At 35.8% G+C, this 23,744-nt stretch overlaps 4 protein-coding genes across 4 annotated transcripts; 3 read left to right on the top strand and 1 right to left on the bottom strand.

The window, feature by feature from the left end:
• Positions 1-312: 312 nt before the first annotated feature.
• LOC125821940 (secreted RxLR effector protein 161-like) lies at positions 313-945 on the bottom strand. Its single transcript, XM_049501293.1, has one exon. It carries the CDS (start codon positions 943-945, stop codon positions 313-315), a length of 633 nt encoding a protein of 210 aa, XP_049357250.1.
• A 6,480-nt stretch (positions 946-7,425) lies between these two features.
• On the top strand, positions 7,426-9,167 carry LOC125822001 (peroxidase 72-like). Its single transcript, XM_049501375.1, has 4 exons — positions 7,426-7,701; positions 8,008-8,199; positions 8,287-8,452; positions 8,579-9,167. Exons 1-4 carry the CDS (start codon positions 7,477-7,479, stop codon positions 8,992-8,994), a joined length of 999 nt encoding a protein of 332 aa, XP_049357332.1. The 5' UTR covers positions 7,426-7,476; the 3' UTR covers positions 8,995-9,167.
• A 2,755-nt stretch (positions 9,168-11,922) lies between these two features.
• On the top strand, positions 11,923-13,532 carry LOC125821997 (peroxidase 72-like). Its single transcript, XM_049501371.1, has 4 exons — positions 11,923-12,276; positions 12,436-12,627; positions 12,723-12,888; positions 12,977-13,532. The coding sequence occupies exons 1-4, from the start codon at positions 12,052-12,054 to the stop codon at positions 13,390-13,392; spliced, it is 999 nt and encodes a 332-aa protein (XP_049357328.1). The 5' UTR covers positions 11,923-12,051; the 3' UTR covers positions 13,393-13,532.
• An 8,179-nt stretch (positions 13,533-21,711) lies between these two features.
• LOC125821999 (peroxidase 49-like) lies at positions 21,712-23,427 on the top strand. The gene is made up of 4 exons (XM_049501373.1): positions 21,712-21,993; positions 22,300-22,491; positions 22,579-22,744; positions 22,839-23,427. The coding sequence occupies exons 1-4, from the start codon at positions 21,769-21,771 to the stop codon at positions 23,252-23,254; spliced, it is 999 nt and encodes a 332-aa protein (XP_049357330.1). The 5' UTR covers positions 21,712-21,768; the 3' UTR covers positions 23,255-23,427.
• Positions 23,428-23,744: the final 317 nt, after the last annotated feature.

Raw genomic sequence — 23,744 nt, 5'->3', positions numbered from 1 at the left:
AGATTTCCAACTTTGATATGTTTTACTACAAGCTAACTGATAACTCCATGAATGGAGATTAAGACTTGGAGAATTTACAAAGCATTTGAAAGAAGAAGAAGGAAGAAGATTGTATTAATGTCTTGATGCAGTGAATCTGTACATACATGCTTTTATATACTACCCACACTATGAATGAATACAAAATATCTCTAACAAACTTTGTAACTAACTATTGCCATGTCATCAGCTAGTAACTAACTTTTGGAAGCTTCTAACTAACATAACCATAAGCTTTGTTATTTCTGCATTTGCTAACACTCCCCCTCAAGCTTATGGTTGAAATATATTTTTCATTCCAAGATTGCTTAGTAATAGATGGTGTTGTCCTTGTCCAAGACTCTTTATGCGTAGATCAGCGAGTTGATGCTTGGTGTTAATATATTCTGTCTCCAGTATTCCTTGACAAATTCTTTCTCTTACAAAGTGACAGTCTATGTCTATGTGTTTTGTACGCTCATGAAAGATAGGATTAGCTGCTATTTGTATTGCTGCTTTGCTATCACATACCATTTTTACTGGTACTGTTATATTGACTCCTAACTCTTTGTATAAGCCTATCAACCAGGTTATTTTAGCTGCATATGTGGCCATGCTCCTGAATTCTGCCTCAGCTGAACTTCTTGACACAGTCCCGTGCTTCTTAGACTTCCATGATATTAATCCTCCTTCAAACTTCACTAAAAACCCTGTAACTGATTTTCTTGTTTCAAGACATGCCCCCCAGTCAGAGTCACAATAAGCTATTAGCTGTGTAGTTTGTTCTGCTGGCATTAGTAATCCTAGACCAGGTGTTTCTTTGATGTATTTTACTGCTCTTAATGCTGCCTCCATATGTGACTCCTTAGGACAATGCATGAACTGGCTAAGAACTTGTGCAGTAAAAGCAAGATCAGGCCTAGTCATAGTCAGATAGAGAAGCTTTCCTACCAACTTTTGATACATTGCAAGATAGAGGCTTGAAATCTTAAAGCTCTGGCCATATCAAGAATGGTTCTGTGCTTTCTTTCAGCAACCCCATTTTGCTGTGGGGTATACACACAAGTAATCTGATGTAGAATGCCCATGTTACTCAATAGAGTTTGAAACTCGGTGCTGAGGAACTCACAACCATTATCAGACCTGAATGTTTTAACATTTGTGGAAAATAAGTTTTGAACTCTTGTAAGAAAATGTTGTATAACAACTATGGAATCAGTTTTTGAAGCAATCAAAAATACCTACTTATATCTGTTGAAGTCATCTACAATTGTAACAAAATACTTATTTCCATTGTGAGTAGGAACTTTATAAGGTCCCCACAGATCACAATGATTCAATTCAAATACAACAGTAGTGTTATGAACACTTAAAGAGAATGAAAGTTTAGATTGTTTAGCTACAGGGCACACAGTGCAATGAGAATAATCTGTGAAGTTTAGGGATTTGAGAGACTCATGCCTCCTTATTACATCAATATGAGCATGTCTTAATCTCTTATGCCAAACATCACTAGAAACAGATTGATCAGATACATGAGACACACTAGTAGTGTGAACTAACTTCTGTGAACTAGACCTGTGACTTGATTCTTCATGAATGATGTAGAGTCCATGCTCTTCTTTACCAATCCCCTTCACCTGACCAGTGGAGAGGTCCTGGAAAATGCAAAAATCAGGAAAGAATGCTATCATACAGTGTAATTCTTTGGTGAGTTTTGAAACTGACAACAAGTTGCACTTGAACTCAGGGATAAAGAGAACATTAGATATGGAATTGTTTGTGAAGACATAAGACCTTCCAACATGAGATACTGATACATCTTTTCCATTTGGTAGGTGTACTCTATTATCTGTATGAGAAAGTGTCTTCTTTGCTTTATCAACAAGGTCCATGTTAGATGTAATATGATGAGAGGCTCATGTATCAATAATCCATTTACTGCTATAACTACTACTACAAGATAAAGTTGTAAGAGAGCTACATGTATTTGCAACAGTGGCAATGTTTGCAGAAGACTCTCCTACCTTGTCTCCTCCAGACTTTGTGAGTAGGTGTAATATCTGTTGATATTGATCTTAAGTGAAGAATGCACCACTAGTTGATCCTGCACCAACTCCTGATTGACATGAGTCATTTCCACACTCTTCTGAAATAGTAGCTTGATTAGCATACACATTTGGCTTCCTTTTAGATTTGAAATCTGCAGGATATCCAACAATCTTATAGCATTGTTCCCTAGAACGTCCTTTGCACCCACAATGCTCACACACAAGCAATGACTTCCTGGCTTTGTAGCTTCCTCCAGAAGTACTAGCACCACTGCTATATCCACTACCAGATCCTCCTGAGTATGAACCACATGCTCCACTTGGAAATGAGTTTTTAGATGTACCTGCTCCACCACTGTAGGTGTTGCTTCTATGAGTATGAGTATACATTGTTGTTCCTTCTATCATTCCTGATGTAATGACCCGGAAAATGATAGAGTGAAACTAGAACCTCACATGTGAGTTTGGAGTCGAGAACTTAATGAAATGATAATATTTGAATTTGACCCAAAAAGTTCTTAAAAATGTGCTTCGGAAGTTACCGGAAACTTGTTTAGCTGTATATAAAAAGATCCGTTTCGTTTTTCGAAAATCCGACTTCATATTCTTGTTTAGGGGGTCAAATTGAGTGGAAAATGGGTCTAACCCAAATTTTAGAGCAACCATATCAAAATCCGAAATTTCCAAGTGAAGCCTTTTTCGAGGGTCTACTTTGGAGGGTCATATCTCCTAGCACACAAATTATTTGGGTGGACAATAATATATCCATGGAAAGCCCTTTGAGTTAGCTACCTAACGCACTTCGTTTCATCTCATTCGGAGTTCGGATGAAGAAGTTATGCCTATTTTCGTAAAATCTGTTCGGCAGGAAAAGACAATTTCCAGTAGGCGTGGTTACTGTTCACCCGCCTCATTTTTTTTCTAAGTGTTGGACCATTCTTCCAAAGGACATATATTATTTCCTAGATACCATTAGTTCAATTCCCATCCCTAAAACATTTCCCTCTCTACAATCCTCCATTAAGAAGAAGAAGAAGTGGGAGTTAGGGCTTTGGATTCAAGGCTTTCTTCATCAAATTTCGTGGGAGATCATAGCAAAGGTATGGTGACCCTTGATCCTTGATTATCTTTCCTTCAAGGAGTCCATTAAAAAGGGTTTCAAAAGTCTTCAAAGAACAAAACTTCTATTTTTCATTCTAGGTATGGGTTCATGGGTAAAATGTTTTCAAAGTCATTATATTGGTGAATTGAAGTTGTATTTATGATTTTAAGATGATTTTATATGAAACTTCTTCAAGAACCCATGTTTTCATTAAAAGCCTCGAATTTGCTTATGAAGTGGGTTTAATGCCTATGATTTAATGTTGATGAAATTGTGTTTAGATCGGATTGTATTGTTGATTTATATGGTTTTGTATATCTATTTATGATGAATTGTTGGTATATGGATGAATTGAGGATTGTGGCCTTATGGGCAAATTATGGGTGAATCACCTTGTGGTGATAGAATTGTTGGGAATTGAGTAATGGTTATTATGGCTTTGGAGGATGGTAAGTTGGCTTAATCTCATATTATGGATAAAAAATTGTTCTTGCTTGGTTTGATTCACTTATGGTGGAGGTGTTTAATTATGGAATGTATTGTGACCATGGCCTTAAAGGCATAGTATGAGAAATTGGAGTGTTATCATGACATTATATGAATGAGAATTCAATGAAGATAATGTGATCATGTTATGAACGTAAATGTGTTGCTATTGAAAGATTATTTCTCAATTTGACACTCATGAATGTTGATGATAGAATATGAAGGATTCTTCAATATAAAGTATACCTTGAATTGGTAGGGCTTATGCATCATTTTCTTGTACAAATGATTATATTATTGATTGTTGAATCCTCGGATCGGTAGGCTAGTGGCACCCTTCCACACGAGCTTATAATGAACCTTGGAATCGGTAGGCCTATGGCACCTTTCCATGAAGGTTAATGATGAGACTTGAACCGGTAGGCCCATGGCACCCTTTCAAGAGGAGTTAATGAGCTTTCCTAAATGAACCTTGAAACGGTAGGCTTAAAGCACCCTTTCACGTGTTAATAAATGTAATTTGGAGTTGGTAGGCCAATGGCACCTCTCATATGTGATAATGTCAAGGTAACGAACTATTCTATGGGAATGTTGGCTAAGCACCGAGTGGATTTGGTTAGATGGAAACTCCCCCAATAGTTAGGCATGAGTTTCAATGATCGTCTACCTTATCCCATAAACTATGTGCCCGCATATGTAGCTAGTGGATCCATTAAGCTATATACCGGTCTTCCTTAGGCAAGTAGACCACCTCTTTACGGTGTGGGGACTTATGACACCGGATTCCATGACAAGCTCTCATGGTCTATGTCGGTTAAACGCTTACTTCCCATCATGCGAGATTTCATTATGGTTTCTTGATAGGTTCTACAAAGTGTAGGTAGTAGTATGGGATGCTACCTATACATTGCACGAGTAGGCTTGGAGAAGGTCATAGTGAGTTTCTCTAAATCCTAATGTATGTGATACAATTGTGGCCTAAATGAGGTTATTAAAGAATGTTGACTCTCAAATGCTTAATATGAGATGCATGCTATACTTGGGTTATATTACGAGTTATTTTCCCTTGTCATGTCTTAAGTGATGATATACCTCTTATGTATGAATATTGTGCAAAGGTGAAAGAAAGGAATGATAAGTTACCTTAAGTGACCTTAATGTGGTGCCTTAGTATGGATGGTGGTATGGGACGTCATCCATACATTGCACGAGGTATAGCATAAGGGTTTCTTGAGGTGAAGGTCCGAGGTAAAGGTTTTTATGTTGAAATTGTTTAAAAGTAATATTATGACTTACTTGATGTTTATGCTTGTATTGTATGTCTTTTATGCAACGATTCATGGTACTTCAAACAGTGGCATAATGCATGGTTTCTAACCAAAATGTCCCTTTTAAAGCATGTCTTGCATGGTCATCATACTTAGTACATTTTGTGTACTAACCCATATTCTTCATATTTTTACTATAAGTGTAGGTTCCGACAAGTGATCCCTCCTAGCTAGTTTGAAGTGTTGGATTGCTTTCCTCCAAGACTTGGTATGTCCTCATGGATTCGAAGATAAGACTTTTAAGTTCTTTTGTTCATGTAATAGACTTAATAGACTTCTTTTGATTGTAAAGGGCCGTGTCCCTACTTATGTTTTATGACTGTGTCTAAGATGGCCATGTGAGACTTAGACTTCCGCTGTGTGTTTTTAAAGTTGTTTTAATGAAGTTTAAATGTGTGGATGTAAATAAGTTTTTTATTTTTATTCCGCACTATTTTCATTATTGAATGCAATGAATGACTATGTGGCTCGTATAAGACCCCTTCGGGGTCGAATACGCCATGTTACGACTAGGGGTACTCTCAGGTCGTGACACCTGAGCTATTAGAAGCAGAACTAGCTAGATTTCTCTGACTTTCTTGGTTAATAATAAGGGCATAAGCCTTGTTAAGTGTTGGCATTGGACTCATCATGAGAATCTGGCTTCTAGGAGTTGAGTAGGACTCATTTAGTCCCATAAGGAACTGTAAGAGCCTTTGATAGTCACAGTGTTCACCAAATTTCTTCGACTCTGGACAGGGACAACTACAACAAGGCATAAGAGCATCGTATTCGTCTCACAGATCTCTTAGCCTAGAATGATAGTCAGCAACAGACATAGTTCCCTGCACCAGTGTGTGAATCTCTCTATGCAAATGAAAAATCCTAGATCCATTTACTGTATCAAACCTCTCTCTCAGATCTAGCCACACTTTTCGTGCATCTGAAGCATACACTACAGAACTTAGGAGTCCTGGTCGTACAACATTCATAATCCAGCTTAATAATACAGCATTACACTTTTCCCACTGATCAAACAAAATTGGTTCAAACATGGACTTAGGAAATCGTCCATCTACAAAGCCTAGCTTGTTTTTCCCTACCAATCCAATCCTAAAAGACCTACTCCACAAAGCATAGTTTTCTGAACCAGTTAACTGCAGAGAGATCAGAGAACTACCTGGAGTATCAGTGTGTTGAAGAAATAACGGATGATTGTGATCAATTACTGGAAATACAGCTTGAGTTGAAGTTCCATTTCCAGTGCTTGTCTCCTTAGATGCACTTCCATTCGCCATTGTTGTTGAGCTTTACTTTTGATGCTTCCTTTCAATTCACCTTTGAATCAGTGGTGAATCTGAGCACCTTTTGCTTAGCTACTTGTTGTTTAACCCTTCACGATCGAGGGCTCTGATATCATGATAACTCCATGAATGGAGATTAAGACTTGGAGAATTTACAGAGCATTTGAAAGAAGAAGAATGAAGAAGATTGTATTAATGTCTTGATGCAGTGAATCTGTACATACATGCTTTTATATACTACCCTCACCATGAATGAATACAAAATATCTCTAACAAACTTTGTAACTAACTATTGCCATGTCATCAGCTAGTAACTAACTTTTGGAAGCTTCTAACTAACATAACCATAAGCTTTGTTATTTCTGCATTTGCTAACACTAACTGTTTCGCAATACTTTTCTAATAACATGGAGTAATCAAAGACAAATAATGTTGAGGCTCTGTTTGTCAAGAAAGCAGGTGCCCTTCTATGTATTATTATATTATATGAACTTTTTTGTTACTTCATACATTTCATGCCTTGAGCAATTAAGCCGTGTGGGGCTGACCAGATCAAGTCATTCTCTCATGCTTAATTTTTTAGTATTACTGGTAAAGATTTTCCTCTATAGCATGATAGCTGAGTACAATTTATTAAGTTTGATATTGGTTAGGGGAGGACTATAGGACGATTGATGCGTATATTATATGCAAATCGATTGACAAATAGATGAACTTTGACATTGTCTCCCAATATATATTTGTTTAAGAAGCCTTGATTCTTTTCACTTTTATTTTCTTTGGATTTTTTCTTCAGAAGTGGACCTCAACAACTTTACCGAGGCTCGAAAATAACTAAGTCAACAAGTAGTTAGTAATGTGTAAGATAAACCTCCTGTCCTGCATAATAATTGAGTTAATGTTGGAAAATTTACGTAGCTGGTGAAAGTCTTTTGTCTATTATGGACCAAATCAATTACTACTATCATTTACATGTCGAACATAAGTCTTGTTGGATTGGCAAATTAAAATCCTACATAATTGTATTTTATCCCAACTAAAAGGCTACCAACTCCATTTATTTATTTGTCCATTGTAACACTTCTTTCACTAAACACACTATATAAACCCGTGAACTCTGTCTCAATTTCATCACAGCAAAAGCTAGCCAGTCTTCCTCAGTATTAATCAAAATAAGTTTCTTCTAAATCTAAGTCCTTAACTTCAAGATGGCTCAGTCCATGAGCTTCTTCATTTTCATTGCTCTGCTTGCTTTTGCACCAATTTGTTTCTCTTTTAAGAGTAACAATGATAACCTATACCCGCAATACTATTATAAATCATGCCCACAAGCGCTAGAAATTGTCAAGTCTGTAGTTGCCAAGGCTGTTGCCAAAGAAGCCCGAATGGCTGCTTCTCTGTTGAGGCTCCATTTCCACGACTGTTTTGTCAAGGTAAAACATATATATGTATAAGTTGTTGAATGTCAGTCATTGACTATACCGTGTTGAATGTACATGTAATATAAGTTGTGTCATGACAATATCTACATAGCAGAAAGTAATTACAAGTTGGAAACACTCTGAACAGGAAGTGCACTAGCATGCAAAAATACACTTGCTAAAATTTGCTTTTGCACTGAGAGTATACACGAAATATAGCCTTTTTTACTGTTGGCTTTTGCAGTTTTGAACTTCTTAACTATAGCCTATCAGGATGTGTAAACTGATGGCTAGCTATTGTTTCACTATGTGATGTAGGGATGTGATGCATCTTTGCTTCTGGATAGTAGCAATGGTATTGTGACAGAAAAAGGATCAAACCCCAACAAGAATTCCGCTCGTGGATTCGAAGTCCTTGACGAGATTAAATCTGCACTGGAGAAGGAATGTCCTCAAACTGTTTCTTGCGCTGATATCTTGGCACTTGCTGCAAGGGATTCTACTGTATTGGTAAGTACTGCCACGGCATATATATATTGATCAGAGTACCTCTTTAAGAATAAATAGAACATGAGCTTACTTTTTTCGTTCATACAGGCTGGTGGACCCAACTGGGAGGTTCCGTTGGGAAGAAGAGACTCCAGAAGCGCCAGTCTAAGTGGCTCCAACAACAATATTCCTGCTCCAACCAACACATTTGATTCCATTCTCTCAAAATTCAAGAGACAAGGACTTGATCTTGTTGACCTTGTAGCTTTGTCCGGTAAGTGTTACTCTCTTTTTTTTTTTTTTCTTTTTGGATTGCTCTTTCCTTGACATTTGCTTAATTTTTAGCCAGACTAGTTATCAGACGTGAAATCATAGTTAACACCGATAAATTGTGATGCAGGGAGCCACACAATTGGAAATTCAAGATGTACCAGCTTCAGACAAAGGCTCTACAACCAGTCAGGAAATAATAAACCAGATTCAACTCTGGATCAATTTTATGCTTCCCAATTGCGCAATAGATGCCCAAAATCTGGTGGTGACCAAAACTTATTCTTCTTGGACTTTGTTTCCCCAACAAAATTTGATAACAGTTACTTCAAGCTCTTGTTGGCTTCAAAGGGTCTGCTGAACTCTGACCAAGTTCTTACCACTAAGAGTGAAGAATCATTAGCCTTGGTGAAGCAATATGCAGAGAACAATGCACTTTTCTTCGACCACTTCGCCAAGTCTATGGTTAAGATGGGAAACATTTCTCCCTTGACAGGTTCCAGTGGGGAAATCAGGAAGACTTGCAGGAAGATCAACTCGTCTTAAGAGAGCACATCAACTTTCATTTGCAGAAACTGATTCAATAATTGTTATGTATCTTTCCATTGTTCCTTTTGTATTCTTCTAGCTTCTTTCATTTTTCGTCCTTGAGATCACATCACTTGTACCATCTGTTGTTTATCATGAATATATACTATTCGTGGATCTTATTTTTAGCAGCTTTCACACTTCATTTTATGACGGGACAAAGTGAATTAATTGAAACCAAGAACAGAAGCTCCAGATATTTTTGTACTTAATCAGTAGGCAAACATAAGTTGGTATAGAGATGAAGTCAAAAGCATACGATAACACAGGAACTATATATAGTAATATTCTACTACCTTCAGACCAAATTAGAGAAAATATTATACTATTAACAAGCCTCTTAATTATAGTTAAAAAGAACAAATCAAGAAAACACTCACTAACTTTGGTAAGAAAATTTTCATCTACAACTAATTTTGACTCCTTATTTATATCATCAACTTAATAATATTTTCTGATTTCTCGTTGATATAATTTTAATCTTATGTAAAAATTTAATCATTTAAAATAAGAATATCCTTAATAAAAAAAATTACATAGAAGATACAAAATACACAAAAATTACTCGAGATAATCTCTAAAAAATTAAAATTAAAAAAACATTTTAGATCATATTTTCTTAATTAATGTTAACATATACCATTATATATTTTTTAATTGAAATCTTGTAAACTACCTTTGACAGAAAAAAAAAATCTAAGTATTTTTATTTAGTAAAAAGAGAAGTATTTGGCAAATAAATTATACCAAAAATGAAAAGAAAATGGAGTAAAGAAGATATTGTAAAATATTTTAGAATAATTTCTGTTTTTTTTAAAATAAAGTTCGTCTCCTCTTTTTTTTCTTAATTATTTCGCGGTCGGTTATAAAAAATAATTAAAAAAATGAAGGATATTCTTAATTATGCTTTTATTAGTAAATGTCTTTATCTATGATTGACTTGAACATATTCATACTTGGCTCTTGATTCTCTAACACGTATCACTCCCTGTGGGATTCGACCCCAACTAACTTAGTTGGGTTATATTACTGACTAATGATCGTTGGCACTTAGAATTGAAAAAAGTGTCCTGATACGTGAAATCAACTCCCAAGTTCAATTTTTGGGTTTTCTAAAGTTTATTCACCTTGCTTTAAGTTGCTTTAGGAAGGTCTTACTTGCAACTATGTCAAAAGAGAATATATAATACAGTTCGTTATTTGAGACAGCCATCTGCTTGAACCCCTTTGTCCTCAATGTGTTAAAGAACAAATTTGGCATAAAAATTATGTTTGAAAAAGTAGAGGAGCAGTTCTCCTAACATTTTTATTTTTAATCATTTCATTAGACCAATCAGATTCACGTAATATTCGCTTTATCCAGTTGTTGGTCACCTTCCTCACTTCTGTAATGCATGAGAGCAGACATAGACCAAGTTACCCTAGTCCTCAGTACTACTATATTTTAATAAACGCCTATTTCTATTTTTCTAAGATATTGTCAATAACGTAGCTTAAAGTACATAACAAAAAATAAAAAAATTCTCTTTGTTTGACCATCTTGATTAAGATTTAGGTGAATGCAATATAATTTAGCTGAAAAAGTTGACTATGTCATCTAGTAAATAGTATTCAAAATAAGTAAATTATATACGTTGGTAAATCTAATATAAAATTATACTAATGGAATTCAAAACTTCCTCATGAAATTGAGAAGAGGAAAAACAAAAAGGTATCTTCATGAGATCATACATGTTTAATATATAAAACCAAAAAGAAAAGAAGAGGAATTAAGAAATGGCGTGTGTAAATAGGACCTGGAGCAATTGAAGTCAAATAATAATATTGTGGAGGTCCTCTTTTGTCAACAAAGCAGGTGGATTCTGTCCCACTTTTATCAACTCTTTTTGTTATATAGCCATGTTTATCATCTTTGCATCCCTTGAATCCAAAGCAATCAATTAAGCTGTGTGTGGGGTTGACTAGATCAAGTCATTATTTAGCGCTTAAATAATTTTATAACTTAAATTTCTCTAAAACTTTTCTCGATGGCATGACTGAAACAATTAAATAAAAAATCTGGATTTTGGGTAGGAGAGGACTAAGCCAATTCATGTATATTAAATATATATTATTGATTTACAGAAGAACCTTGAATATTTTCTCCTAAAAATCATTTGATTAACAAACCTTGATTATTTTATTCGCTTAAAGTTTGGATATCAACTACTCTCTATACCATATTAGTTGATCATTTTTCATTTTGTACGGTGCTTAAGAAATCATAAATAAGAAGATAATTTACTAAATCACCCTTAATTAAACAACTTTGTTTAATTGCAAGGGTAATATAGAAAAAAAATTGATTAATACTTTCTTGATTTAATAAGGTGGACAACTAATATGGAATAACTATTTTTAGTGTAATGATCAATTAATACGAGACAGATAGAGAAATCACTTTAAATATATCAAGAAAAGACAATTTATTTTTTCATGTTTTGCCCTTAATAGTAATGACTTATTCCTCAAATTTTTTTTTTTCAACATTCAACACTAAACATCAATTAATATGGATGATATGATAATATAGTCATATCAATTGTTGTTTGTTAAGAAGCGTGCAAAGTTCAAAGTGGACAAATAAAAATGAATAGAAAGAGTAATTTACAATGTTAAAAATATTGCCAAGTCAACAATTAGTAAAATAAGTAGTCATGATCAACTTCATGTCATGCATTACAATTGAATTGATGTTGCAACATTTACAGTAGCTGGTGAAGGTGTTTTTACTATCATGGACCAGATCAATCATCATACTTGTTAAAACACAAGTTTGCATCAATTGGTAAATAATGCAGAAATTAATATACTTATCCCAACTAAAAAGTTACCAACTCCATTTATTTCCGACTCTTCTTCCATTGAACACACTATATATACTAGTGAAACTCCATTCAATTTCATCACAGCAAGCTAGCCTTCTTCAATATTTTATCTTCTTTCTACAACAAGTCCTTAGAACTTAAGTTCAAGATGGCTCAGTCTACGAGCTTCTTCGTTCTCGTAGCTCTTCTTGCTTTTGCACCAATTTGTTTCTCTTTTAAGAGTGACAATGATAACCTATACCCGCAATACTATTATAAATCATGCCCACAAGCACAAGAAATTGTCAAGTCTGTTGTTGCCAAGGCTGTTGCCAAAGAAGCCCGAATGGCTGCTTCGTTGCTGAGGCTCCATTTTCATGACTGCTTTGTCAAGGTAAAACATCTCTCTGTTACTAAATATTTGTCACTTTGTATTATAACAATGCACACTAGTACACAACTGAAAATTACTTTTGCTATGAACAAAATATAGAGATATGTGCCATAAAAAGTTGATAGGCTAGCTAATCATTTTTCTTACTATGCTTTGTAGGGGTGTGACGCGTCTTTGCTTCTGGACAGCAGGGGAAGCATAGTAACTGAAAAGAGATCAAACCCCAACAGGAACTCAGCTCGTGGATTTGATGTCATTGATGATATTAAATCTGCACTGGAGAAAGAATGCCCACAAACTGTCTCTTGTGCTGATATCTTGGCACTTGCTGCAAGGGACTCCACTGTTTTGGTAAGTAGTGATGAGTGTCGCATAAATTAAAGTTGATCACTCATACTACTTCTCTTGGAGGGGCGAAACAGAGCTAATATTTTATTTTTTTTTAGGCTGGTGGACCCAACTGGGAGGTTCCATTGGGAAGAAGAGACTCCAGAAGTGCCAGTTTAAGTGGTTCCAACAATGACATTCCTGCTCCAAACAACACATTTAACACCATTCTCACTAAATTTAAGAGGCAGGGGCTTGATGTTGTTGACCTTGTCGCCTTATCTGGTAAAAACTAGTCCCTTTAACTTCTTTGTTACTACATAGTTATTCACATGTTTTAAATCTTAGTTAACATCGATGTATTATTATGCAGGGAGCCACACAATTGGAAATTCAAGATGTGTCAGCTTCAGGCAAAGGCTCTACAACCAGTCAGGAAACAGTAAACCAGACACTACTCTGGATGAATCATATGCTGCCCAATTGCGCAATAGATGCCCAAAATCTGGTGGTGACCAAAACTTATTCTTCTTGGACTTTGTTTCCCCAACAAAATTTGATAACAGCTACTTCAAGCTCTTGTTGGCTTCAAAGGGTCTGTTGAACTCTGATCAAGTTCTTACTACTAAGAGTGAAGAATCATTAGCTTTGGTGAAGCAATATGCAGAGAACAATGCACTTTTCTTCGACCACTTCGTCAAGTCTATGGTTAAGATGGGAAACATTTCTCCCTTGACAGGTTCCAGTGGAGAAATCAGGAAGACATGCAGGAAGATCAACTCGTCTTAAGTTGTTTTGTTATGTATCTTGCCATTAATAATCTTCTTTATTGTTGTTTTGTTATATATGTATCTTCCATTCTTCTTTTTTCGTCCTTGAAATCACTTCGCTTGTGCAATCTGTTTTTAATAATGAATCTATACCATTGTGGATCTTATTTTTAGTAGCTTTCGCACTTCATTTTAACACTTGACAAACTAAATTTATTCAAACCAACAAAAGAAGCACAGATGTTACCTAAAATATTATGCTATATAGTACAATAATTTAATACCTTCACACCAAATTACATAAAATATTATACTATCGATTAAGAGAATATTCGCTCTGGGATTTTCAACTAATCAAATCATAGCATATCATTAATCATATGATCTAATTCATTCTCTCAATCAATATTTTCTGAACTAACTATGCCCGTTAATATCTGAAAAGTTATTCAACTTTGAGAAATTTATCTAATAAAGTCATTCAACTTTATTTTGTATCAATAAAATCACAACTTAGTCCTATATATCAATAAAATCACTCAACCAAATTTATCATTAAAAGAATTAATATAACAAAATAAATTATTTTTATACCATATAAATATGAACTTCATAAATTAATAAAAATTAAAAGAACTCATAATTTTTTTTTACGGAAACCTAATTAGTTAAAACCATATTTGGTATGACAAGAGGGAGTTGATTTGATGGTAATCATCCTTTGCTTCCAACCTTAAGGTTGTGAGTTCGAGTCATCAAATGACCAAAAAGAGGAAACCTACTGGGATTAATAAAATAAAATGACAAAAGCTTGATATATATAGTTAACACCATGATATAGTTTTCACTAATTAAGTTTATTTGAAAAAATTATTTTGATGAGTTTTTTTTTAAAAAAATTTATTTATTTATGGAGTTCATATTTACATGACATAAAAAATAATTTATTTTGCTATATCAATTTTTTTAATGATAAATTTGATTGAATAATTTTATTGATATAAAGTTCTAAATTGAATGATTTTATTGATACAAAACAAAGTTTAATAACTTTATTTGATAATTCTCAAAATTAACGGACCTTTATAGATTACTCCTAATATTGACGAAACCAGCAGTATAAGCTGGAACGCAATTACCATCCTCCATTAATGGAGGTTGAGCTCTCACCAACAATCAGAGAGGAAAGAAAAGATATTATTGAGAATGAAAAACTTGCTTTAATCAATACAATGTATGTGTGTATATATACACACTGATAGAAGTCTAACAATCCTAACAAACTCAACTGACTGAAATTACAAACTTGTAAATTCCTAACTAACTAACTAACTAACTATGTGAATGAACAGTGCACTGTCAACTAACTAATAACTAAGCTAAGCTAATCTTATCACCCCCCTCAAGTTGGAGGTGAATTACTTACAGACAACTTGCTCAATAAATTAGTATGTTTGACTCCAGTTAAGGCTTTAGTGAAAACATCAGCCAATTGTGAATCTGTGGGAATGTATTGAAGTGTGATTAATCCTTGCTGCAGCTTGGTTCTGACAAAATGACAATCCACCTCTATATGTTTAGTTCTCTCATGAAAAACTGGGTTCTTAGCAATGTGCACTGCTGCTTGACTATCACAAAACACTTGTATAGGTAAGGAACAGTTCACTGAAAGCTCAGCAAATAACCTCTCCAGCCATACTATTTCACCCACTACTTGTCTCACAGCTCTGTACTCTGCTTCTGCTGATGATAGTGACACTGTGGGTTGTTTCTTAGACTTCCAACTAATGGGGCTATCACCCATGAGAACCAAATAGCCACTCATAGACTTCCTTGAATCAGGACAAGAGGCCCAATCTGAGTCACAATAAGCACTGATGGTGAGGTCAGAGTTGTTAGAGATGAAAACTCCTAAAGTAGGGTCCTGTTGTAGATATCTGAGCACATGATAGGCTGCCTTCATATGAGGCTCTCTAGGAGATTGCATGAATTGACTAAGGTGCTGGACACTATATGCTATGTCCATCCTTGTGTTGGTAAGAAAATTGAGCTTGCCTACTAGCTTTCTGTAGTGAGTAGGATCTGACAAAAGTGTGTCTTCTGTGAGCTTCAGTTTTTCAGTGGAGTCCAATGGTGAGGTGGTGGACTTATAATGCAGAGAATCAAACTCCTTCAAGAGATCAAGAGTGAATTTTCTCTGTGAGATTAGAATACCATCCTTTCTGTACAATATTTCCAAACCAAGGAAGTAATGCAGTCTTCCTAAGTCTTTTATTCTGAACTGTTCATGTAGGAAAGCTTTCAAAGAATCAATCTTCTTTAAGTCAGTACCAGTTAGGATAATATCATCAACATATACAGCCACAAACACCAGCGAGCTTCCATTCCTCTTATAAAATAGGGAATAATCACTGTCTGAATGAGTGTAACCCTTTGAGCAGAGACTATTGGCCAGCTTGTCATACCATTGTCTGCTGGCTTGTTTTAAACCATATAATGACTTCTTTAATTTGCAAACTATGTCACTACTGTCCACTGCCAGGCCTGGTGGTAATGTCATGTATACTTCCTCATTCAAATCACCATGGAGGAAGGCATTATTGACATCCAATTGGTACATGTTCCAACCCTTCTTAACTGCCAAAGAAATCAGAGTCCTGACTGTGGTCATCTTTACCACAGGTGAGAATGTTTCATTGTAGTCTATTCCAGCTTGTTGAGTGTACCCCTTCACCACTAGCCTAGCCTTGAACCTTTCTATGCTACCATCTGCCTTGTGTTTAATCTTATACACCCATTTACACCCAATAACATTCTTTCCTTTAGGCAATTTAACTAGATCCCAAGTATCATTTGCATACAAGGCATCAAATTCTTGTATCATTGCTACTTGCCAAGCAGGATTCAAAATTGCCTCTTCATAAGATGAAGGTTCAATATCATGTGAAACATTATGAATTAACTGCTGACTATCAGGATATAATGTAGTGAAACAGACATGAGCAGGGTGAGATATGAACGATGTGAGTGAGTGTTGAAGATTAGAAACATCAGTTATGGGTGGAGAAGGATGTAGGTTGGGTAATGAGTAGGTGTAATCTTTCAAGTAGCTTGGGGGGTGAAGAGACCTAGTTGTTCTTCTAGGTGCAAAAAGAGCATCACCAAGGGCAGATACATTTGGTCCAGCAGGAGGTATAAGGGTTGTAGGTTCAGTGACAGGTGCATTTTCAGGTATGGGAACAGGATCACTAGTGACTTCAACCAATGTGTGAGAATTCAACATTTCATCATCAACAAAGTTATTTGTTTTACTAGACATGTAAGACAACTTATCAGAATGATGTACAAGGAACTGTAAGACAGAATTAAAACTGGAACCAACAGGAGAAATGACAAAAGGAAAAATAGTTTCATGGAAAAGGACATCTCTGGACACATGAATTCTCTTGGTGGCCAAATTTAGGACCTTGTAACCTTTTGTATTAAAAGGGTATCCAATGAAAATGTGGGGTGTTGTTCTTGGTTCAAATTTGTCCTTATGGGTTTTTAAGGTAGTTGGGAAACAAAGGCATCCAAAACTTTTAAGGTGAGAATAGGTTGGTTTCTTATGATATAACAGTTCATATGGGGATTTGTTTTGTAGGAGCTTTGTAGGCAATCTGTTGATCAAATAGGTGGCAGTTAGGACACATTCCCCCCAATATCTCATGGGCATTTTTGACTGAAACAGAAGTGCCCTTGCTGTCTCAAGAAGGTACTTATGTTTCCTTTCCACCACCCCATTTTGTTGTGGTGTGTAGGGACATGATTTTTGATGTATTATGCCTTTTTCTTGAAAGAAACAGGTTGCCTCAGTGCTTGAGAATTCCAGGCCATTATCAGATCTGATGGTTTTCAATTTGGTATGAAATTGGTTTTCTATGAGGGATATGAAGGCTTTTATAGTATGGAGTGCATTGCTCTTGCACCTAAGAAGTTGTGTCCAGGTTGATCTACTGTAATCATCCATCATGGTTAAGAAGTAGTGATAGCCATCATGTGTTAGTACATGGTATGGAACCCATAGGTCAATGTGAAGCAACTCAAATATTGAATTAGTTGCTGTTATACTTTCTGGGAATGGCATTCTAGTTTGTCTGGCCATAGGACATATTGTACAAATAAAAGGTTGTTTGTTGGAAAATTTTAAAGGAATGGTAGATATGTTCCTCATCTTTACAAAAGGCACATGGCCTAATCTAGCATGCCATAAGAATTCAGTGTCATTACTATGAGTAGGATTAATATCAAGAAAAGAATTAACAGCTGAACATGAAACATGATCAATAGAACAAGCTTCTTTATTGATGTCATGAGAGTATCTTACATTTGGTGATGAAGCTGTACATTCACTTCTAACTGAACCTTTCTTACAGTAGTTAAAAAGAGAAACAGGTTGACATCTTTCAGGAGGAACAACATTACCATTTGTAGGTGGATAACTGTGACACTTTGGACAGAAAAAATACAAACCATTCCTTGCCTTACCAAGTGCCAGAGGGCTCTTCAGAGAAGGGCCCTGCAGTAAGCAAGAAAAATTATTAAAGCTAACTATTCCTTTGAGTTGAACAGCTAAGCAATGAACTGATATTAAATTGAACTTGAAGCTAGGTATAAACAATACTTTGTACAGAGTCAGTGTTGAATTCAAACAAACATCACCAATTTCAGTCACTTTAACTTTGTATCCATTAGGTAAGGTGATTAAGAAAGGATAAGGTAGTGTTCTAAGGTTTGTGAGATTGTCTTTTGTGTAGGTCATGTGGTGAGATGCGCCTGAATCGATGATCCAAGAGCCAGCAGTCAATCTATCACATTTACATGATAAATCACCTATCTTAGTAATAGAAGAATAGCAAGCAAGTATACCTGCTAGGTTTGCAGCTCCACTTGACATATTTCCTGAGCAATCAGCTCCATTTCCAACCTGCAGGGTCCCAAGTAGGTTGAGTAGCTGTTCATACTGGCCTTTGGACAGATTCAATGGCACTTGCCTTCCCTGCTCAGAATTTTCCTCACATTGACTTCCATCATCCTCAGAAGTATGCACATTTGCTGCAGATCCTGTACCTCTTCCTCTTGGGGTTCTTGTGTTGGCTGGATAACCATGGAGCTTATAGCACCTGTCTCTGGTGTGCCCAGTGCGTTTGCAGTATTCACAGAACAGATTTGATCTGTTGCCAGTGCTAGAATTTCCCCTAAAAGTGTTGGTGTTGGAACTGCCTGCACCTCTTCCTGTACCTCCTCTATAAGAACTGTAGTTTGTATTAAAACCTTTGGGACCTGCATTGTGTTGAGGTGACACAGAAGCATTCAGTGAGGTGGATTCCAAAGCCATGTGACTGAGGGGCTTCATTTCCCTCTGCCTTTCCTCTTGTGACAAAATAGCAAAAGCTTGAGCCATAGTAGGCAAATTGGACATCATGAGAATGTTCCCTCGTACAGCAGTGTACATCTCATTTAGGCCCATCAAAAAATGTATAAGTCTTCTATCCTGCTCAGCCTTATGCATTTTGGTTTTCCCCCCACAAATGCACACACAACTACACTGGGAATTAACATCAATGGTATTCATTTCCTCCCACAATTTCTTCATCTTAGTATAGTAACCAGTGACATCCAGAGTGCCCTGCACCAGGTCATTTATTTCCTTCTGCAGTTGATAGAGTTTGCAGCCATTAGTCTGGTCATATCTATCCTCCAATTCCTCCCAAAGCTCCTTGGCATTGTTAACGTATTGCAAGCTATCTCGCAGATCTGGAGAGAGAGAATTTAGGATCCAAGAGGTCACCATATCATCACACTTTTCCCACTGCATGAAGGTTGGATCTGCAGGATTTGGTTTCACAATTTTGCCATTGATGAATCCAGTTTTACTTTTAACAGATAAGGCTCTAAGAACTGCTCGTCTCCATGATCTGTAGCTAGTTCCATCAAAAACAGCAGGAAGTAAAGTAGAACCTGCATTTTCTGAGGGATGCAGATAGAAGGGACTATTGAAATCTAATCGAGTTGAAGTGTTGGTGGCAGTCGCGTCAACTGGAGCATCACCCATGGAAGAAGATGAAGATGATTGTGAAGAAGAATGTGATTACAGTAGAATTGTGAAAGTGAACTCACAGTGAGCTAATTCGAATATAGAATTGTGAAAGTGAACTCACAGTGAGCTAATTCGAATCAAAACAGAGGACCGATAGTGAGATCGTCCAGAGAAAGAAACAGGAAGAAGAAAAACTCACAATGAGCAAACTCAAATCAAAAACAGAAGAACGATAGTAAGATCGTTCATAGAAAAATAGGAAGAAGAAAATGATAACGAAAATAAGGGCAAATCAACCTCAATTCAGTACTCATGACGAGAGAGAGAAGCTGGAATCTCCTAGCTCTGATACCATGACGAAACCAGCAGTATAAGCTGGAACGCAATTACCATCCTCCATTAATGGAGGTTGAGCTCTCACCAACAATCAGAGAGGAAAGAAAAGATATTATTGAGAATGAAAAACTTGCTTTAATCAATACAATGTATGTGTGTATATATACACACTGATAGAAGTCTAACAATCCTAACAAACTCAACTGACTGAAATTACAAACTTGTAAATTCCTAACTAACTAACTAACTAACTATGTGAATGAACAGTGCACTGTCAACTAACTAATAACTAAGCTAAGCTAATCTTATCAAATATGCTCAAGGTTTAAAACTTGTGCTGCAACTCAATATGACGTTTCTTGCCTTACCACATACTCTTTTATTCAAATGGACATTTACTTTGGTTACTTTTTTTTTTTTTGATAAATACATGTCAATCAACCCAAATATTTGTGTCTTGATTTGGAGCCGCACGCGATATTTTATTTTGTTTGGTTGGATGTGCAAATTATAAAGGCCGACATTAGTAGTTGAAAAGAAAAAGAAGTTAATTAAAATATGCAATAATACTTTTAATGGTGTGAGGTATTTCATGTGTTTATGTTTTCATAATACAATAATAAAAGATATTATAAATTTACACGGAAGTGAAATTAAATGCTTAATGATTTGTGACTTGATCGAGTTGCAATAGAAATACACGTATATAAACAGCCTGTTTATTATGTATCGGTTTAAAGATGATGTATGTACATAAACATAAACGGGTGGTATATATCTGTGTGATGCATGCGAAGAAAATAAACTTGCAAATGTTTAAGCATTGCGGATATAACTTAAATGGTGGTCCCAAAACCGGGTATCTCTGCACTTGGGGCGCCTGTAAATATTTGATAAAAGACATAAACAGTTCGTTGATTAATTCTCCCATGCGACTAAAATCAGTTTTTTCCAAGCATAAATCTTATTCTGTTCATGTTTGAAAATAGTGGCGGAGCAGTTCTCCTAATCCTTTTAACCTGTATATATTTTTGTCCATTCATTCGACCAAATTAATTGGATTCACCTAATATTCACATTCACTTATCCATTTGTAGGTTAGCTTGCTGTGCTTATGTAACGCATGAGAACATACCTACAACAAATTATACTAGTCATAGGCTCATAGCATTTTAGTCTAATTGTTTGACATAATAATTGGTTGAGGCTCTGTTTGTCAAGAAAGCAGGTTCCCTTCTATGTATTATTATTATTATTATTACATTATATGAACTATTTTGTTACTTTATACATTTCATGCCTAGAGTAATTAAGGCGTGTGGGGCTGACCAGATCAAGTCATTCTCTCATGCTTAATATTTTAGTATTACTAGTAAAGATTTTCCTCTAGCTGAGTACAATTTATTAAGTTTGATATTGGTAAGGGGAGAACTATAGGACGATTGATGCGTATATTATATTCAAATTGATTGACAAATAGATGAACTTTGACAATTGTCTCCCAATAATTATTTGTTTAAGAAGCCTTGATTCGTTTCACTTTTATTTCCTTTGGATTTATTCTTCAGAAGTGGACCTCATCAACTTTACGGAGGCTCGAAAATAACAAAGTCAACAAGTAGTTAGTAATGTGTAAGATAAACCTCCTGTCCTGCATAACAATTGAGTTAATGTTGGAAAATTTACGTAGCTGGTGGAAGTCTTTTGTCTATTATGGACCAAATCAATTACTACTATCATTTACATGTCGAACATAAGTCTTGTTGGATTGGCAAATTAAAATCCTACATAATTGTATTTTATCCCAACTAAAAGGCTACCAACTCCATTTATTTATTTGTCCATTGTAACACTTCTTTCACTGAACACACTATATAAACTCGTGAACTCTGTCTCAATTTCATCACAGCAAAAGCTAGCCAGCATTCCTCAGTATTAATCAAAATAAGTTTCTTCTAAATCTAAGTCCTTAACTTCAAGATGGCTCGGTCCATGAGCTTCTTCATTTTCATTGCTCTGCTTGCTTTTTCACCAATTTGTTTCTCCTTTAAGAGTAACAATGATAACCTATACCCGCAATACTATTATAAATCATGCCCACAAGCGCTAGAAATTGTCAAGTCTGTAGTTGCCAAGGCTGTTGCCAAAGAAGCCCGAATGGCTGCTTCTCTGTTGAGGCTCCATTTCCACGACTGTTTTGTCAAGGTAAAACATATATATGTATAAGTTGTTGAATGTCAGTCATTGACTATACCGTGTTGAATGTACATGTAATATAAGTTGTGTCATGACAATATCTACATAGCAGAAAGTAATTACAAGTTGGAAACACTCTGAACAGGAAGTGCACTAGCATGCAAAAATACACTTGCTAAAATTTGCTTTTGCACTGAGAGTATACACGAAATATAGCCTTTTTTACTGTTGGCTTTTGCAGTTTTGAACTTCTTAACTATAGCCTATCAGGATGTGTAAACTGATGGCTAGCAATTGTTTCACTATGTGATGTAGGGATGTGATGCATCTTTGCTTCTGGATAGTAGCAATGGTATTGTGACAGAAAAAGGATCAAATCCCAACAAGAATTCAGCTCGTGGATTCGAAGTCCTTGACGAGATTAAATCTGCACTGGAGAAGGAATGTCCTCAAACTGTTTCTTGCGCTGATATCTTGGCACTTGCTGCAAGGGATTCTACTGTATTGGTAAGTACTGCCACGGCATATATAGTGTGATCAGAGTACCTCCTTAAGAATAAATAAAACACGAGCTTACTTTTTTCGTTCATACAGTCCGGTGGACCGAACTGGGAGGTTCCACTGGGAAGAAGAGACTCCAGAAGCGCCAGTCTAAGTGGCTCCAACAACAATATTCCTGCTCCAAACAACACATTTGATTCCATTCTCTCAAAGTTCAAGAGACAAGGACTTGATCTTGTTGACCTTGTAGCTTTGTCTGGTAAATGTTACTCTCTCCTTGACATTGCTTAATTTTTAGCCAGACTAGTTATCAGACGTGAAATCATAGTTAACACCGATAAATTGTGATGCAGGGAGCCACACAATTGGAAATTCAAGATGTACCAGCTTCAGACAAAGGCTCTACAACCAGTCAGGAAATAATAAACCAGACTCAACTCTGGATCAATCTTATGCTGCCCAATTGCGCAATAGATGCCCAAAATCTGGTGGTGACCAAAACTTATTCTTCTTGGACTTTGTTTCCCCAACAAAATTTGATAACAGTTACTTCAAGCTCTTGTTGGCTTCAAAGGGTCTGCTGAATTCTGACCAAGTTCTTACTACTAAGAGTGAAGAATCATTAGCCTTGGTGAAGCAATATGCAGAGAACAATGCACTTTTCTTCGACCACTTCGCCAAGTCTATGGTAAAGATGGGAAACATTTCTCCCTTGACAGGTTCCAGTGGGGAAATCAGGAAGACTTGCAGGAAGATCAACTCGTCTTAAGAGAGCACATCAACTTTCATTTGCAGAAACTGATTCAATAATTATTATGTATCTTTCCATTGTTCCTTTTGTATTCTTCTAGCTTCTTTCATTTTTCGTCCTTGAGATCACATCACTTGTACCATCTGTTGTTTATCATGAATCTATACTATTCGTGGATCTTATTTTTAGCAGCTTTCACACTTCATTTTATGACAGGACAAAGTGAATTAATTGAAACCAAGAACAGAAGTTACATATATTTTTATACTTGATCAGTAGTCAAACATAAGTTGGTATAGAGATGAAGTCAAAAGCATACGATAACACATGAACTATATAGTAATATTCTAATACCTTCAGACCAAATTAGAGAAAATATTATACTATTAACAAGCCTCTTAATCATAATTAAAGAACAAATCAAGAAAACACTCACTAACTTTGGTAAGAAAATTTTCATCTTCCACTAATTTTGACTCCTTATTATATCAGCATTTAATTATATTTT

This window comes from Solanum verrucosum, unplaced genomic scaffold (genome assembly GCF_900185275.1).
Source record: "Solanum verrucosum unplaced genomic scaffold, falcon-dt-bn FXZP01000103.1, whole genome shotgun sequence".
NCBI classification, from domain to species: domain Eukaryota; kingdom Viridiplantae; phylum Streptophyta; class Magnoliopsida; order Solanales; family Solanaceae; genus Solanum; species Solanum verrucosum.
Note: the sequence above shows the minus strand (reverse complement) of the source record. Positions and strands in the feature narration are given on the sequence as shown.

Bases quoted from the DNA above. Each gene is read 5' to 3' on its own strand.
- LOC125821997 (XM_049501371.1), top strand. From the start codon at position 12,052: ATGGCTCAGTCTACGAGCTTCTTCGTTCTCGTAGCTCTTCTTGCTTTT. The intron at 12,277-12,435 runs GTAAAACATCTC...TATGCTTTGTAG, and splicing joins TTCATGACTGCTTTGTCAAG to GGGTGTGACGCGTCTTTGCT. The intron at 12,628-12,722 runs GTAAGTAGTGAT...ATTTTTTTTTAG, and splicing joins CAAGGGACTCCACTGTTTTG to GCTGGTGGACCCAACTGGGA.
- LOC125821999 (XM_049501373.1), top strand. From the start codon at position 21,769: ATGGCTCGGTCCATGAGCTTCTTCATTTTCATTGCTCTGCTTGCTTTT. The intron at 21,994-22,299 runs GTAAAACATATA...TATGTGATGTAG, and splicing joins TCCACGACTGTTTTGTCAAG to GGATGTGATGCATCTTTGCT. The intron at 22,745-22,838 runs GTAAATGTTACT...ATTGTGATGCAG, and splicing joins TGACCTTGTAGCTTTGTCTG to GGAGCCACACAATTGGAAAT.
- LOC125822001 (XM_049501375.1), top strand. From the start codon at position 7,477: ATGGCTCAGTCCATGAGCTTCTTCATTTTCATTGCTCTGCTTGCTTTT. The intron at 8,200-8,286 runs GTAAGTACTGCC...TCGTTCATACAG, and splicing joins CAAGGGATTCTACTGTATTG to GCTGGTGGACCCAACTGGGA. The intron at 8,453-8,578 runs GTAAGTGTTACT...ATTGTGATGCAG, and splicing joins TGACCTTGTAGCTTTGTCCG to GGAGCCACACAATTGGAAAT.
- LOC125821940 (XM_049501293.1), bottom strand. From the start codon at position 945: ATGACTAGGCCTGATCTTGCTTTTACTGCACAAGTTCTTAGCCAGTTC.